The following is an 18,201-nucleotide window of genomic DNA, read 5'->3' on the forward strand; positions in this document are numbered from 1 at the left end:
TTCTCTGTGTAGCCCTGGCTGTCCTGGAACTCACTCTGTAGACCAGGCTGGCCCCCAACTCAGAAATCTGCCTGCCTCTGCCTCCCAATTGCTGGGATTAAAGGCATGCGCCACCATCGCCCGGCCTCTGGCCCCCCTGTACACTCTTCTAAAAGTTGCCTTAACTATGGGGACTTCTGTAGATGGACTAAATGCATTTTGCATTATGATATGGCTACAAGTATATAGAAGACAGGGAGTGGAATATGGTGGCTTGAATGAGAATGCCTCCCATAGGCTCATATATTAAAATGCTTGGTCCCCAAGTGTGCGGTTTCAAAGGCCCACACCATTCCCCCATCTGCCTCAAGCGTGTAGATGAGACATAAGCTCTCAGCTACTGCTCCGGTGCCACACCTGCCTGCCACCCATGCTCCCTGCCATGGTGGACATGTACTAGCTCTCTGAAATTGTAAGCCCCCCAAAACTCTTTCCTAAGTTGACTTGGTCATGGTCCTGTCACAACAGTAGCACAGTAACTAAGACAAGGCCCCGGTAGATACCTCAGTGGGTAAAGCACTTGCCACATAGGCCTGACTTTCTAAGACTAGTCCTGAAACCCATGTAAAGGTAGGAGAGAACCAACACCGTAAGTTGCCCTCTGACCTGCACAGACGTGTTATGACACACTCACACTCATGTATCATATGCAGAAATAATAATGAAGTTAAAGAAACATTTTGAAAATGAAATAATTAATCTCTATTTAAGATTTTAGAAATGGGGCTGGCGAGATGGCTCAGCAGGTAAGAGCACTCACTGACTGCTCTTCCAAAGGTCCTGAGTTCAAATCCCAGCAACCATACAGTGGCTCACAACCACCCATAATGAGACCTGATGCCCTCTGAAGTCAGCTACAGTATACTTATGTAAAATAATAAAAAAATCTTTGAACTGGAACAAGCAGGGACTGAGCGAGCGGAACTGACCAGAGCAAGCAGGGCCGACCAGAGTGAGCAGAGGTCCTAAAACATTTCAATTCCCAACAACCAACATGAAGGCTCATGACCATCTGTACAGCTACAATGTACTCACATAACATAAAATAAATAAATAAATCTTAAAAAAAAAAAAAGATTTTAGAATAAAGGTCTAGGAGATGGCTCAATTTCTACCTTCCCTGCAAGCACAAGAATCTCAGATCTGTTCCCCAAACCCAATAAAGCTGGGTCAGTACAGTCCACATGTAATCCCTGCACATTACCTGGGTGGTAAAGACATGAAAATCCTGGGCTTGCTGGGCAGCAGGCTAGTCACATCAATGAGCTCTGAGTTCAGTAAGGATAGAGCGTAACTGAGGAAGATATCCAATGCCAACTTCTGGCCTAGGCTTATTCATGAATATGTTCCTGTGCATACACACCACCACCACCACCACCCCACACACAAATGCATGTATACATATCACACAAAAACACAGGAAAAATATTTTAGAAATAAGATGGAGACTTAAGGAAAAATAAGTTCCTTTATTTCTATGCTTTAATCACATTGCTGAGACACAGTTTCAGTAAGTTTATGTTTCTGACAATAAGAATATTAAACTCAGCCAGGCAGTGGTGGCACATGCCTTTAATCCCAGCACTTGGGAGGCAGAGGCAGGTGGATTTCTGAGTTCAAGGCCAGCCTGATCCACAGAGTGAGTTCCAGGATAGCCAGGGCTACAAAGAGAAACCCTGTCTCAGAAAAAAAAAAAAAAAAAAAAAGAATATTAAACTAGTAATTTTTTACTGAACCCTGTCTGTGAATGACTTAGCAAAGTACTGCTTCTTCTTAAGTTATTTTCCTGTCTGCCATTTTCTGGTTTTGTTATCTTTTTCTGGAGTTTTCTATTTCCTTTGTTTGTTTTGAGTCAGGGTCACCTCATTATGTAGTCCTAGCTGTCCTAGAACTCATCACATAAACCAAGCTGGCCCGAAACTCACAAAGATATGCCAGCCTCTGCCTCTCAAGTCCTGAGATTGAAGGTATGTGCCACTGCTACCAGACTGGTTTAAAGTTCAATATAGTGAAATAATCACAACTATCAGCTATTGAGTAAGTCTAGTAAGCCAAACACTATGTCAAGGCATCTCATAGCTCACTTACATATTTTAACATCAGTGTAACACGACAGACATCTGTATTTCCAGAATAAAGCCAAACTTCAAAAAGAAGTTACAAAATGAACCCAGCGTTGCTGAATTGGTCAATGACAGAATTTAGACCTAAACCTCAATCTATGGAAGACTGAAACTTGTGTACATAACTTTCAAATATCTTTCACAAAATTTTGCTATTATTTTTTCAGGTCGTTATCACTGTCTACTATTACTCTTCAAATTTTCTGCAGATAGACTCCTAATAGTTCTTCTACTGCTTCTACATCCAGAAAACTGCATTCTTTACTTCCTCTCACTAAATGTCAAATTTAATCTAGCTATGATTATTATCAGGGAGTTCTTCAGCCACAGCCATTTCCTGCCCCAGTTCATATTCACTACTCAAAATTAAATCCAGTATATTTTCTTTCTTGCCTAGGACAAAAATACCTGCTTTAGGAAGCAGTCAACATTTTTCTTTGTAAACTAACCTATGGATTCTTTTTCAGCCACTTGCACAACACTATCAACCTGAACTGAAAATGCAGCTGTCCTAAATGTCATCTATATTTGCATCTTACTCAGATATTTCTGGTAATCAAGTGAAGATGGTTCAGTTTTATAAACCCATTGTATTTAGATTTCCATGCTAACAAGAGAAATATAAACATGGACTCTTTCTCTCAGTTTCAAGTACAGTCCCAACTGAAAACATTCTGCCCCACCGTCATATCCCACGCTAGTTTTAAGATAGTGAGCTGGCTATGCTGGCACATGGCACATATCTTCAGTCCCAGACAGAGGAAGTAGAATATCTGAATTCAAGGCCAAGCTGGTCTATATGGAGTTCCAGGCCATCCAACGCTACATAATGAGACCTTGTTTCAAAAAGGACCAGAAAGAAAGAAAAAGAGGGAGAGAGAAAGGGGGTTGGGGGAAGTAAGTCAGCTGATATAGTAGCTTCTATATCAGTAGAGATTAGGGACAAGGCAAATTTAGTACAAACGCCTCTGGGGCGCTGTGTTGTTTTCATTTACAGCTTAGAAAGAAGCAGCTCAATGAAATGGTGAAATGTCTGACTAACTAGACATGTTTAAAAATGTACTGGATTGGCACTTGAAAAATAAGCGTAGGGTAAGTATTAGGTAAAAATACAAGAACAGACAGATTGCTTCTCTAAGTGTATGTGATGGTGTAAGTTAGAACCATCCCCACAGGCTCATGTATCTGAACATTAGGTCCTCCAGTTAGCAACTGTTAGAGAAGAATTAGGAGGTATGTCACTGGGAGTAAAAGCCCATTTATTTCCAGCTTTTCTCTTTTTGCTTCAATGCTTGCAGATCAACTTGTAAGTTCTCAGCTACTATTTCAGGACCCTACCTAGCTGCCTGATGCCAGTCTCCCCACACCATGATGGTCACAGACTCTTAACCTAGAGAATCATAAGCCCCAAATTAAATACTTTCTTTTATAAGTTGCTTTTGGTCATGGTGTTTTGTCACAGTAACAAAAAAGTAGCTAAAATGACTTATTATTTAAGTTTGCAATTTCTGACCTTCAAAACCAAATACACTTAACCTGCCTAGACAGGACCTATGCAAATTAGCATTTATTATTGGTATTCACAAGGATTTATATATAACTCTACAGTTCCCATTCTCTCAAGCCAGACTCGTGTTGTGAGGCTGCCTTCTCCTGTAGGAGTATCTTCCTTCCTTCTCTATTTATGGAAACTACTTAAGCCTCCAGTGCTCAAGAAAGCTTCGCCCTGGACCTCCCAACCATTCTCTTAAGAAATAAAAGATACATGTTCTTTCTTCTTTGTTCAGTGCTTATCGTCATCTATTTTATTTAGTACTTAATATCCACTTAGAAGTACTATCCTCTCTGCTAAACAAATAAGGAACTGACATGGTATCATATTCACAGTCAAAAAGATCAACAGGTATTCAAACTCTAGTGACTATATCTTTGTTTGTTTTTTTTTTTCCTTTCTTTCTTTTTTTAATTTACATCGATGAGTTTGCCTGCGTGCGTGACTGTGTGAGGATGTTGGATCTCCTGGAACTAGAGTTACAGCTATAAGCAGCCATGAGAGTGCTGGGAACGGAACCCAGGTCTTCTGGAAGAGTAACCAGTGTTATTTTACATGCATTATTGTTTTGCCTGCATGTGCATTTGAACCCTGGTCCTTCGGAAGAAAAGCCAGTGCTCTTAACCAATGAGCTATCTCTTCAACCCCTTTGGTTTGGTTTTTGTTGTTATTGCTTGAAAAAAAGGTCTGACTATGCAGACTTGGCTGTCCTAGAATTCAGACATCTCCCTGTCTCTGCCTCTCAAAGCCTAAAAAGAATTAAAGGCACGAGCTACCACACTTGACCCAGGTACCTATCCTCTTAAACTCTCCATAAAGTCAGCCGGATTCCACACACTGTCACAGTACAGAAAGCTACTACCCTTTGTGTAAGTCTCTCCTCTTAAACCACAGACTCCTAAGAACAGTGACAGTGATTGACTTCATCCCTACATCTTTGGCAACACACAACTTTGCATTTACACAGTGAGCTGAAAGTGTTACAAGAGAAAGAGCTTGGACTCAGTTTACCACTCTGCAACACTGCTGTCTTCTATTTATTAGTCTCTTTCTACCAAGTCTACTCCCATTTTACTGTAGTCCTAAAGCATAATACTTGAAATGTAGTCCTTGCAATCAAATTGGTTATAAGTGAATCTATCAACCCCTTACCATTAAAATCTCGAACAATTAGTTAACTAAATCTTAGTTGTAAAACAGAGAATAGTAATTATTCATTGGATTAAGTGACATAATATATAAATAATCCAACTAATTTATGATCTTCATTTTTTTCAACATACTAACATAAATTCTCTTAGTGATGATATATGTATTACATATTCCCTATAACTATACATAAAATGGACTAGCCAAAAAGGTTTCCACTTAAAAACTGTTCAGGTCATCTTTATTTTTAGCACCAACTCTCCAGTGCCAATTTGGCCTTTAAAATATTTAACTCTTGCAGGCTTGACTATGCAAGAGTGCCCACACTTTTAGATGCACTTGAAATGAATACGTACTTATGATCTACTACAATATGGTAAAAATCTGAATCCTTGCACCCAACATTCGATAGTACTGGTCCAATCTAATGCATTCGACTGCTTCCCTGTGCAGGAGACAGACTACTTCCAAAGAGGGAAAAACTTAAGAACTTTCCTGGAACCACCTTGTTGTTTTCTGGTTCCAGACATGGCTCAGTCTACCCGGACCTCCTCTCAAGTCTGGAGTCTTAGTCATAAAATTCACAGGAATACCCATTTCTTTCCCTTTTAATCCATTGCCTGTACACCAAACCTAATTTAGGACTTGAGCTAAAGTGCATGTGGAAGTCCAGTGTTAGAAAAAAGGATTTACGAAAGTACCTAGCAAATTCATAATCATTTATAATCAAAAGACTCGGAAGAAGAAAAAAGGCAAGAAACGCTTTAAAATGTTTCATGAGAGCAATAAAAAATTGCAAAAGTATTACACGTAAAGTAACATCAACGTAAGCAACATCTACCACTGACAAAACAATTGTAAATTGCATACCTAATTTACATACACCCAAGTATGTAAAAAAAAAAAAAAACCCACACAGAAGATTAATTGATTGTTCCACATTGTACTTTCCCGGTAGCACATGTTAATGCAGTTCCTCCGTGTTGTCGGAATAAAAATAAAATGGTTAACCACATGATTCCTGAAGTTTAACAAGGCGGTGATGAGTTAGAAAGCACAATACCAGAACAATACTAGAACGCCGGCTGTCAACACGAGGCAGAAACAAGGTGAAGCATGCCTATGGACCAGTGCATTGTTTGCAGACCTGAAATGCCCTGCGAGGCCCACGCACGGGACTCGGGCAGCCGCCCCTCCGCAGTCGCTGTAGGAGCCGCAACTCCAGTGCGCAGGAGCTGCGGGAGCAGCAGCTGCCCTTCCGCGCGCGCGGGCAGTGCCCGCACGCAGGACGGCCGCTCCGCGAGCCCGCGCCTCCGGCCGCCAGAGGACCTCGCGTGGGCCCGGGCCCGGCCACCCGCCCTCCCCGCTCCGGGGACCGCGCAACACCAAACCGGAGGAGGCAGGGGCAAACCGTACCGAGCTTCGGCCCGCGGCCGCCGCGCCCCAGCGACGGGAGGGGGGCCGCGGCCGAGTGGGCCCCGCAGGTGCCCGTGGCAGGGGGGGCGCCACGCCGACCCCGGAGCTCGCGCCCCCAATCCCGCCCGCCGCTCCGACGCCCGGTCCACACAGCCCGGGGATCCGGCCAGAGCGCGGCGAGCTCCGCATGGCCCGCTGAGCGTGGAGCTGTGGCGCTTACCGTAGCCGCCGGCGCCGCGCCGCGCCGCGGGGAAGCGGCTAGGAGACGCGCAGAGTGTGGAAGGCTAGCGCAGCCGCCGGAGCCGTGAGAGCTACAGCCCCGCCAGCCGCGGCGCGCTGCCTCCACCCTCGCGCCGCCGCACCGCGTCCCGCCTCCCAGCACGCCCCGCCCCTCCACGGCTCCTCGCCTGGCCACGGAGTCTGCGCCGCCGCCCGCGGGTTGGGAGGCGGGGCGAGCGGGGAGGGAGGGTGCAGGCGAAACGAGGGCGGGGCCGACGGGGGGCGTGAGCGGAAAACTGACTTTTCTGCCAACCTATAGGACTAAGAGGCGGGCCCGGGGGGCGCGGCCATTGCCTCCCTTTGGCCGAACCAGAAAGGAGGGCAGTCAGTTACTGACGACCAAGTGAACCAATAAGCGAGAGGAGCGGGCCTGTGGGCTCCGAGTGGCGTCCGCTCCGCTCTCCGGGATAGGTCAAGGGCGGCGGGAACAGCCCCGGATGTGGGCGGAACCCTGAGGGTGGAGGGCCTCCGCTGCGGCGGTTTGGAGAGGCGGAACTATGTCTTCTCCTTCATTATCATGTGAGGGCCTAAGAATTTAATGGGAGGAAGAGTGTGGAAGAGGAAGAGGACTGGGATCCAAACTGGCGGATTTCCCGACGTTCGCTGCCCTCTCGGCTCTCCCGCCAGCCGCGCTACCAGGTGAGTCGGGAGCTCGGCCCTTGCCCTGTCCGCGCTGCCTCCTGGGTTGGGGGGAGGTTTGCACGACAGCTATGGGGTGCGTCTTGCAAAAACGCATTAAATTCCAGCATGAGTTTGGGAGAGTCCAGACAGCCCCGCGAAACCACCTTGGGCATTTCCAAACCAAAGGCTAGGATAGTTTAGCAGGATCCTGACGTTCCAGGGCAGATGAGCCCTAACTAAAGTCAACCAAGTTGTAAACAGCGAGGCCACTTATTTTGAGAAGGAAATTGTGAACTGATTCAAAAGAGCTGTCTTTGGGTAAGGAGAGTTCATCTAGAAGAGTATTGAGAGTAGCGGGAGAGAAGGGAAATGAAATGGTATGGGAAGGACCTTGGATGAGTCTACTATGCACAACTGATTAGTAGATGCAGGTGTTAGGATAAGAGGCTTGTATATTTCCATGTGGGGGGGAAAAAAAACTCTGAAGGTTTACAATGGATCCGGAGTCATACGAGCAAAAGAAAAAAAACCTACCTTCTATGTACAGATATATAACCACCTTTAGTGGGAAATATCTGTTGAGCAAATCTTAGCCTTGGACCAACCCTTAGAGAGAAAATAGTGGTAAAAACCAAGTGAATTCTATTAAAACAATTAAGATGTCTTTGTAAAATTGAAATCTTGTATCACCACTGTAGTTCAGCATATGCAATCCTTAAACGTCAGTTAAATGTCAGGAAGGTCATCTCCATTGTTGAGAGTATTTTTCTATAACTGAGTTTCGTTTTGACCCACAATTATAAACTTGTAACCACAATAGGCCCTGGCCTCCTTTCATCTCTTGTCCTAAAATGCCTATGGGCATTGCACTCAACTTGGTACTTGTCCCTGATTTGGTGGGAGGGGGGGAATAAAGTTTGTATTATCCTGTACCATATAGAAGAGTTGTGCTTAAGGATATTAATGATCACAAAACTTCGTTAAAGTTTCTTAAATTGACCAAATCAGAGGTTGGGACTTGAGTGAACATAATTCACAGGATTAAAAACACACAGTTAAGCAGTCTGCCCACATCTCCACCTCTGCTTCCAAATTTAAACTCATTCCACTGTATTCCACTATTTTCTGTAAAGGACTGGTACAGAAAATTGCCTTCGAAGACTTAACCTAGTATGAGCAGTTCTCTTATACCCCTGTGCCTTTAGTCCTCACAGAGTCAAGTCAGGTAGCTCTTTAGAGTTCAAGGCCAGGCTGGTCTATGTAAGCAAAGTTCTAGGCTGGCCAGGCTATGTAGTGAGAGTTCTGTCAAAAAGAAAGCCTTCCTAAAAGCCAAATTCCCGCAGTCCAAAGCATTTGCAAAGTAAACAAAATAGTAATGCATGGATCTGAGGAGGTGCTAGGACATCAGCATCCGACTACTGAACTACAGCAGGTGTGTACATTTACCAAGATTATCATCCTAGAGACGTGCTTGACCACACTGATGGTCTATCTAGCCAGCTCTTCTGCTCTTCTTGTTTGTACCTCCATCTCCTTTATCACCCATACCTTTTGTTTACTTCTACAGTTGATCTTTCCCTTCTCTTGTGTGCACACCTATTATCTTCACTGTTATTTGCCAATGGCTTTATCTTGGGATAGTAAGAGCAGATAAATGCACCACTTGCCACCAAGGCTGATGACCTGAGCTCAGTCCCTAGGACCTGAATGGTGGAAGGAGAGAACGAAATTTTCCTACTTGTTCCTCTCACAATCTCATGACCTATATTTCATTGTCTTCTCCATGTGGTCAAAGGAATAAAATGTTACTCAGCTGTTTACATTTCCCTGCCCTCTGTTGAGAAAGTTGCCTTACTCAACTGCATGTAGTTTGCCTTCTGATTTCCCACTGTATCTACCCTCTTTCCTCTTAATGGTCGCAAGGTTTTGATTAAAAAAAAATCTTGAATTGTAAATCCATACGTAAAGATTAGATACATATTTACACCTTAAGCTAAGGTATAAGTTTTATGAATTCCCAACTGAAAATAGAAGTTCTTAAGAATTATCTTAGCATTGAAAAAAAATAGGAGAAATTTAAAATCTTTTGGCAGTAAGAGGTCCTGGGCTTTCCAAGTGTAAGGATGCATCCTAGAGTAACAGACATAAGGTCCTGGGTAATGGAGAGATGGCTTTGTGGTTAAAAATGCTTGCTGCTCTTCCAGAGGTCCTGAGTTCAATTCCCAGTACCTACATTAGGTGATTCAGGACTTCCTGTAACTCTAGGACCAGAGGATACCAACCAGAGATGCCGGATAATGTTCACATTCAGAAAGAATCTTAGCGCTGAACTTTTTTTTTTCTGGGCTCATATAGCACACACATGCAGACATACACATAAAAAGTTTTTTTTAAATAAATCTATTTTAAAATAAAAGAGAACAGTGATATAAAAGTTAGCTCCTGTCATTGAATCATTAAACACTAGATAACAAAATCCCAAGTTTTTCAGTGGTCTGCTGTAGCAAGGAAATACATAAAAATACAAGAAACAAGGATTATATGGAAGTGTAGTTATCAGTTCTGTGTGGATTATTTAGCCCAGTGACACCTTTGCAGTCTTTCTGTTCTTATAGATTATATCATTCTATAATATATATATAGTCATTTATCCTCACAAAATCGTGGCGCATGCCTTTAACCTCAGCACTGAAGAGGCAGAGGCAAGTGGATCTCTGAGTTTACAAAGTTCCAGGACAGCCAAGGCTACACAGAAATCCTGGCTCAGAAAACACAGCTTAGTGTGTTGGCCTCAGGTGCTTTATTTTAGCACCTCTTGAATTTAAATGCAAAACTCTAGGTTTGCAAGTCTGCAGAGAGGTTGAGAACATCCCTGAGGTGCCGATAAAGGCATGACTTGGACTTGATAACACTGAGGAGGAACCAATTCTTCTTGAATAAAGTTCATACTCAGTGTCCACACTAAACATCTTAAGTCAGTCATAGACTAAGAAATGGTGGCAATGACTAGAAAGCTTTGCAGGTAAGAACATAGACTGCTATCAAATTGTGGCCTTTTTTCTTTTCAGGGTGTGTCTCCCTTATTTCATCCCCAAAACAGCCTCTTTAAACTGTTTAAATGAGAATGTCCTTGGCTCAGAGAGTACTCCTCACTTGGCTTTTCACCTTACTCTTCCTCATCATGTTGGTGTTGAAACTGGATGAGAAGGCACCGTGGAATTGGTTCCTCATATTTATTCCAGTCTGGATTTTTGACACTATCCTTCTCGTCATGCTGATTGTGAAAATGGCTGGACGGTGTAAGTCTGGCTTTGACCCCCGACATGGATCACACAATATTAAAAAAAAAGCCTGGTACCTCATTGCAATGTTACTTAAGTTAGCCTTCTGCCTCGCACTGTGTGCTAAACTGGAACAGTTTACTACCATGAATCTTTCCTATGTCTTCATTCCTTTATGGGCCTTACTGGCTGGCGCTCTAACAGAACTTGGATATAATGTCTTTTTTGTGAGAGACTGACCTCTGAGTACATCGTCTCATTTCTATTGCCGTTCAACAAGCTATACAGTATTCCAAATGTTTGCAAGTTTAAAGAATAACAGAACTGAGGGAAAATATCAAGTGTAGTCTTAAACTACTATGAAACAGGATTGGTGCGGCAAGAACTTGTAGCCAACCCAAAGCTAAATTATTCAATATCTGAGTTGATAATCTTTATCCCTGTGTAAATAAAGTTTGTTTCTGACCTCATTTTCCACATGCCTCTTACCTTGTGTATAGTCAGGACTTGATGTAAATACAAAGTCTTTAGTTAAATAACTGTGTATACATTTACTGGATTGTGGCTCTGTATAAACAAAGTAAATATGATTTTAAATTATGAAGGGAAAAATTGGTTATGGGAATATTTTAAGGATGCCAACTCGTGTTGCAATTCAGTCTTGGTGTGGCGTTTTTATATGATAGGCTTGTGTGAGCTATTCCTCCTCCTTAGCATGAGGAGCTACCTTTACTGGAGTTAGGGAACCTATTTTCCCAATCTATCAGAAACGAGTTATGCCAATTATTTGTCTTGGAAGTCTCAGACATAGTGCCTCATTCACTCAAAGTTTTCAATTTTGAGAAACTATGTGGCTACCATAACAAGGTACTTAACCAATGCCAATAAAATCCAGGTAGCAATACTTATGAAAAGTTCATTTTAAAACCATGAAAATAAAATTCTTTTTACTTTTGTGTGACTGTTGTGTGTGCTTGCATGAGTTCACGTGCACTAATGTGTATGCAGCAGTGTGTAGAGACCAGAAGGGAGCACAAGGTTTTCCAGACCTGGGGTTGCAGAGATTGAGACCGTCTGGGTGCCAGGAAGCAAATCCTGATCCTCTTTCCAGGAGCAAGTGCTCATACTGCTCAATTTACAAGTTCTTTTAAGATTTTGTTTTTTAAATTGTGTATGTGAGCATGTACTTGTACAGGGAGATGCAGGTGCCTGAAATAGCCAAAGGTGTAGATTTCCTGGAGCTGTGGTTTGTATAGATGCTTGACTTGGGTCCTGAAATCAAACTCGGATCCTCTGAAGGAGTGAGTGCTCTGAGCTCTTACCCACTCTGCCCTCTTTTGACCTCAAGAGACTTTGTCCTATGTAGCTTTGACTTTTAGTTCTGTCAGCAATCTAAAAGTGCCATCTTGATGATTTAAAGGCTCTAACATAGGCAGAGTGTGGTGACGCACTCTGTTAACACCAGCTAGAGGAGCAAGCAGAATTTTGAGTTTGAGGTCAGCCTGGCTACAGAAGCCCTGCTTTGAATCTTAACATACAGATTGTTATCCACCAGAGTTTTTGAGGAAGAATCTCTCACCAAACCTGGAGTAGCCATTAAGTCCCCTGCATCCAGGACCTTAGTGGTCTCCACCACCCAAATGTCGAGCTTTTATGTGGCTACTGTGTATCCGAACGCAGGCACTTATACTTGAACAGCAAGCATTTAATCTACTGAATTGTCTTCCGAGGTCCCCAAAAGATGATTTTAATGCATTCCTCTCTTGTAAATAAAAATAACAAAAGCAGCCACATACCACAAAAACCTCTTAAATTATATTAGGTTTTTGAAACTAAAGAGCTAACCAAATAAAATCTAGTTAGGAATAACTTCCTGTCATGTAACTGCCCATGTAGTGTTATTTCTGAGTATCTAAAAATAGAAGTCATAAAAATATTTAGATTTCAGGCTTGATCAGGTAACTCAATTTAATTAAGCAATCCAAACTGGTCACCAGAATATATGTTTTAGTAAATGCAAATAAAGTTCTCATATAAGCCAAAGAATCACTTGGTTCAGATAAAATTGTTCAAGCAGTTGTCTTATATTTTTGGTTGTGAGCCTAGCCTTTAACAGCTGAGCCTCTCCAGCCCCAAGCAGTTGTCTTAAATGGAAGTTCTGGGTGAGGAAAAAAGTCTTTTCCCAGACCAATTTTAACAAGAAGGGAACGAAATGGGTAAGAAATATATGCAAAAGGCAACACAATAGCCAACCTCCTTACACATGAAGATAAAACAGTATTAATGGCCTCTGAATAGTTCTCAATATAGATTTTTTTCCTTATGTAATACACAATACATTATTAATGTATATGTCTTAATAGTAAACAACACACTTCAACATTAAGTCATGAGAAACACTAGAAGAGAAATAATGCTTACAAGTGGAAAAAAATAGTATTAAAGGAAAAGAGTGCCTTTCTGAGCCCCTCCTTATACTTCCTTTATAATACAGAAATATTTACTAATTATGAAATGCTGTCTAAAGTAACATTAGAGACTCTTCACTAGACCATTAATTTCCTGTTATGATACATAACTTATAGATTTATTATAATTTCTGAATAAGAACATTCTGTGAGCCAACATCTTCATGAAGCATCAGCAAGCTGCGTTCTATGGATCTCTCTCTCCCCCAGGGAGCTCTATGAAACAAGAACACCCACCAGTGGAGAGTCCTCAAGTACCCAGGATAGGTCTGTGCTTGGTCTGGTGTACACATATGTAACTTGCAGCATACACATGCCCTAGAATCAGATTACAGTGTTAGAAGGTTGGACACCATGAAGAAGTTTACTGTCAGGGCTGGAGAGATGGCTCAGTGATTAAGAGCACTGACTGCTCTTCCAGAGGTCCTGAGTTCAATTCCCAGCAACCACATAGTGGCTCACAACCATCTGTAATGGGATCTGATGCCCTCTTCTGGTGTGTCTGAAGACAGTGACAGTGTACTCATATACATAAAATAAATCTGTAAAAAAAAAAAAAAGCTTACTATCCTTTTAAGGACAAATTTGGCCTGTTTTCCACTTTGCTGTTTTATATAGTTCAGCAAATGAGCAGAATTAATGTTAACTAATGAACACAGCTGATCTGGAAAGGAACATAAATAATCATTTTCATCCATAGACAGGCAGGCACATCCCTAAGCACAGGAGTCATAAAGAGCAACAGGCGGGGCTATTGAGATGGCTCAGCGGATAAGAGCACTGACTGTTCTTCTGAAGGTCCTGAGTTCAATTCCCAGCAATCACATGGTGGCTCATAACCATCCATAATGAGATCTGATGCCCTCTTCTGGAGTGTCTACAGACAGTTACAGTATACTTATTTATAATAATAAATAAACTTTAAAAAAAAAAACAGGCATTCCTCTTTAATGAGACTGAAATGGTCAATCCCTTTAGCATTAGCAAACTAGCAAAGGAATGTTATGTCAATTTGTTGCTCATCTAATAACCACAAAATTGGAGGGCATGACAGAGAGGAATGCCAACTCATAATGGTAAAACAAAGGCTGAGGCCAGTAAAGTCTAGCCATGGCTCTGAGAGACAGGAGAGTCAGACTCCAAATGCTGTTACAGAAGGGTACAAATTAAAAGTAGGTAGAAAGTGCCCTCAGACAATAGATATTGAATGCTCAGTTTCTCATGAGCCTTTGTACTGCTCATTCTCTGGATTTGAGTCATGTTTATCTTACGGCAGCTTTCTGCCGCCACCTTCCATACTACGGTCTGTGCAATCTCACACCACCTTTTACTGTCTACTTATTGCCGCACCTTTACCTTGACTTCCCTCATGAACCACCTTCTGTATGCCCATCCTTCACCCCAAGCTAAAGGCAAACATTAAGGAAATGGTGTGAAAAGGATGGTATAACCCACAACACAGCTCTTATATCTACTGTTCTTTTAATTCCAGAAACTGAAGCTGTCTGTCTATAATAAGGCAGCAGTGTGCTAGAGCATTGGTCATGTTTGGTTATCTGACTTTCACCAATAAACACGATGGGTATTACGTCCCATCATGTGTAAAGGTAAGGAGCACAGACTAGGCAAGGCAATTTCCTCAGATTATATATGGCTATTTCTGTTAACACTTATTTTAAACTACAGCTACAGTTCTTCAAATGCGTTATCTATCTTAGTGAAGCGGCCTTACCCAATTGACTGAAAATATTTCAAGTTTATGTAACTGCCCAACTCCTGAGAGTTCACAGGCAAAAAGGAAAATTGTGCAGTTGCATGATTCAGTATTTCTGATTTTCCGTTGTCATCAGAAGGAAGAACCACAAAAGTGTAAGTAGAATGATTAAGAGTTAAAACTCGTTTAATTCTGCTTCAGATTACATTAAGGTACTGCTTATACAGTTGCCATTTTAATTATTTGATTAAAAATCTAATCCTCCAGCACTTGGGAGGCAGACGCAGGCGGATTTCTGAGTTCAAGGCCACCCTGGTCTACAGAGTGAGTTCCAGGGCAGCCAGGGCTACACAGAGAAACCCTGTCTCTGGGGAAAAAAAAAAAAGTCTAATCCCCACTAGGTGGTGGCAGTGAGCTATTTTTAAGATCAGCACTTTGGAGGCAGAAGGAAGTGGATCTCTGAGTTCCAGGCTAGCCTGGTGTACATACTGAGTTCCAGACAGCCAGGGGTACACTGAGAAACCCCAGGGTTGGGGGACGGGGGGTGCAAATCTAACCAGCACTCAGGAAGAAGAGACAGGAGGACCTCTGAGTTTGAAGCCAGCCTGGTCACATAGCAAAGCAAGTAAGTTCAAGGACAGTCAGGGCTACATGAAAACTGTCTCAAAGGGGCTGGGGCGGAGCAGCTTTAACCTGAGGAATCTGTAATACTTTCAATATCATCAGAAAAACTAGCTGCAAAGGGGGAAATGACTGTCACATAAGTTTTTCTAACACACTAACTCCTACAAAGCTACCTCAAATGCTAGCCAGGAATACAGTACAAAACACAAACTTTCTCCCCAATGCCTGCTTATCTAATTTTCTCCACATTTCTGATGAATTCTACACAAGAATTGAGTTTTTAAATTACAGAAGTGTACATCATTTGTTTTTCTGTTTCCTCAACCATTTATAGAATACAAAGCATACTATGTGAGGTGTCAGGTATGAGAGGAGAAATAAACTTAATGACATCTGTAGTTTAGCAGGAGCCCAACATCCATTACTAACATGTATGTCAAGTCTGTGCTCTGAAAGGAACACAGGAAATAAGACTGTTGTACTCAAGCTACTGAGCCAGCAGACAGAGGTTAGCACCTGTAAAGACAGACGGGGCCTCACTGTACTGTGCTCCAGGTATTTCTCCAGCGGAGGGCATGGAGGGCATGGCAGAGTCAGCTCTCAATAGCCAGGAACTCCTTGCCCACAGAGCCAACCAATTCTCGACTGAAGGTGAATGAGGAAAATACAGCATCTGTACTGAACACAGACTTGTCCCTGAAAAAACATTTTACATGACATTTATCTATTAGTTATTACAAACAAGCTAGAAGTGGTTTAAGGTATATACAGATGTTACAGACATATTTATATAGAATATTTACATAACACCTGAAGATCTGGGTATGCAAAACAGGTCTCAGAACCAATTCCCCCAGAGGTACCTTGAGATGAGTGTATCTATCATTTGATGAAGCCAAGAACTGACCACATGCCAGGCAGCGATGGCACACACCTTTAATCCCAGCACTTGGAAGACAGAGGCAGGCGGATTTCTGAGTGTGAGGCCAGCCTGGTTCTACAAACTGAGTTCCAGGACAGCCAGGGCTACACAGAGAAACCCTGTCTAGAAAAAAAACAAAAGCAAACAAACAAACAAAAAAAAACTGACCACATTAGATGGAAAATACTCTAATATGAGGCTGGGTAGAAAGAATTGTTAGCATAAAGGCTCTTCATTACGATAGTAAATGTGTGGCCATTATCTTTAGAAAAAGAACCTGGAGAGATGGCTCAGCGGTTAAGAGCACTGACTGCTCTTCCGAAGGTCCTGAGTTCAATTCCCAGCAACCACATGGTGGCTCACAACCACCATGAGATCTGACGCCCTCTTCTGGTGCGTCTGAAGTTAGCTACAGTGAATTACGCTGGAGCGAGCTGGGCCTGGAGCGAGCGGGGTCTGAGCAAGCAGGGCCATCCTGAGTTCAATTCCCAGCAGTCACGTGGTGGCTCAGGGCTACAGTGTACTCATACACATAAAATAAATAAATAAATCTTAAAAAAAGAAAGAAAAAGAACCACCATGGAATGTTTCTAAAGAGAGTAAAATCCTATCTAAGAGTCATCTGGTGCAAAACAAAATCATTGAGATTATGAAGTAAAGGCCTGGGGGGCGGAGGAGGGCACCCTAGAACATCTTTAGACTGTTGGAAGAATCCATGTGGAACATCCATCTGTCATATAACACTGCATGAACTAAAGACATTCCGACAGTCGTCTCACTAGGTACGTGGAAAAAGAACAACTGGTGTCCTAAGAGATAAAAATGGAGATGGAGGGTAAGAGGGAAGAGCAAACTGGATATGACCATATGATAAGTGAGTGAGAAACCAGGCCAGCTCAAACCCCTGCAGTCCTAGACTACTTGAATGGAGCTCGCAGATGAGAGCAGAGGCCATGGTGAGACACTGAAAGCCCATCACCTCCACCACAGAGGACAGGCAGAGCTTTAAGGATGAAGCGATGAGTGCTGCAGGAAGTATGTGGACGGGTCTACGGCACTGTTTGAGACCACAATTTCTGTGGGAGATTAAGAGTGAGGATTAAAGAACAAGGGACAGTGAGGTGAGGAACAATGAGGAGAGTCTAAGAACTTTACCTGAATGAATGAGAACTAAAAAGCTCCCCTCAAGAAAAGAGGTGTTTCACATAATAGTGTAGCTCAGTTAAATACATTTTTAACAAGAAAATTCTGTGAAGACAGGTACAAGACTGTCCAAATTAATTTGGGGATCACAAGCTCTTGTATTTTCACAATAACAGTAAGAAGATCACAGTGAAGAAACACACGGGTAGGCCAGAGAGATGGCTTGGTGGTTAAGAGCAAGGGTTGCTCTTCCAGAGGTCCCAGGTTTCAATTCTCAGCACGTATATAGCAGCACACAACCTCCTGAAGGGACAGAATGACTCTTTCACAGGAGTAACGTCAGACATTAGAAAACACAGATATTTACATTTTGGTTCCTAACAGTAGCAAAATTATAGTTATGAAATAGCAACAAAACAATTTCATAGTTGGGTTCACCATAACATGAGGAACTGTATGAGAGGATCCCAGCATTAAGGTTAAGAACCACTGTCCTAGGGGAGCTAAAGCCCTTTTCTGACCTCTCTGGGCATTGTACACAAGAGATGCACAGATACGCATGAAGGCAAAAGCCCATACACAAAGATATAATATTTTTAAAAGAAACTAATATATTTTGCTTATCATTTCTGTTAACATAAATTCTACATGCCCATATATTTCTTTCAGCTCATTCATATTCTTTAATTGGGTGTGAAGTCCAGGACAAGCTGAAAAAAAGATAGATACCTGAAATATAAGACTACACCCCCACCCCCACCTGGGTCCTTGCTGTTTCAGAAGACATTAGATACAGACAGGAATAGGAAGTCTGAGATTAAAATATAATGTCAAGTCCAAGAAAATAATTACAAAACAAAGATAAAAAGG

General features: G+C 42.3%; 2 protein-coding genes across 5 annotated transcripts in view; one reads left to right on the top strand and one right to left on the bottom strand.

Moving 5' to 3' along the window:
* Phtf2 (putative homeodomain transcription factor 2) overlaps positions 1–6,649 on the bottom strand; it is a 115,698-nt gene extending 109,049 nt beyond the window's left edge. For 2 of the 4 annotated variants that reach the window (XM_031380066.1, XM_031380069.1), the window contains exon 1: positions 6,500–6,598. The gene's annotated coding sequence lies outside the window, so the exon portion shown is untranslated. Of the gene's footprint in view, positions 1–6,499 lie in introns of all 4 variants that reach the window. The other 2 variants (XM_031380068.1, XM_031380067.1) reach the window with 2 other exon arrangements.
* Tmem60 (transmembrane protein 60) lies at positions 6,648–10,930 on the top strand. Its single transcript, XM_031380070.1, has 2 exons — positions 6,648–7,197; positions 10,248–10,930. The coding sequence occupies exon 2, from the start codon at positions 10,298–10,300 to the stop codon at positions 10,697–10,699; it is 402 nt and encodes a 133-aa protein (XP_031235930.1). The 5' UTR covers positions 6,648–7,197; positions 10,248–10,297; the 3' UTR covers positions 10,700–10,930.
* The last annotated feature ends 7,271 nt before the right edge of the window (positions 10,931–18,201 follow it).

The sequence above is a fragment of the Mastomys coucha genome, unplaced genomic scaffold (genome assembly GCF_008632895.1).
Source record: "Mastomys coucha isolate ucsf_1 unplaced genomic scaffold, UCSF_Mcou_1 pScaffold19, whole genome shotgun sequence".
NCBI classification, from domain to species: domain Eukaryota; kingdom Metazoa; phylum Chordata; class Mammalia; order Rodentia; family Muridae; genus Mastomys; species Mastomys coucha.

Coding starts and splice junctions, on each gene's coding strand:
- Tmem60 (XM_031380070.1), top strand. CDS start 10,298: ATGAGAATGTCCTTGGCTCAGAGAGTACTCCTCACTTGGCTTTTCACC.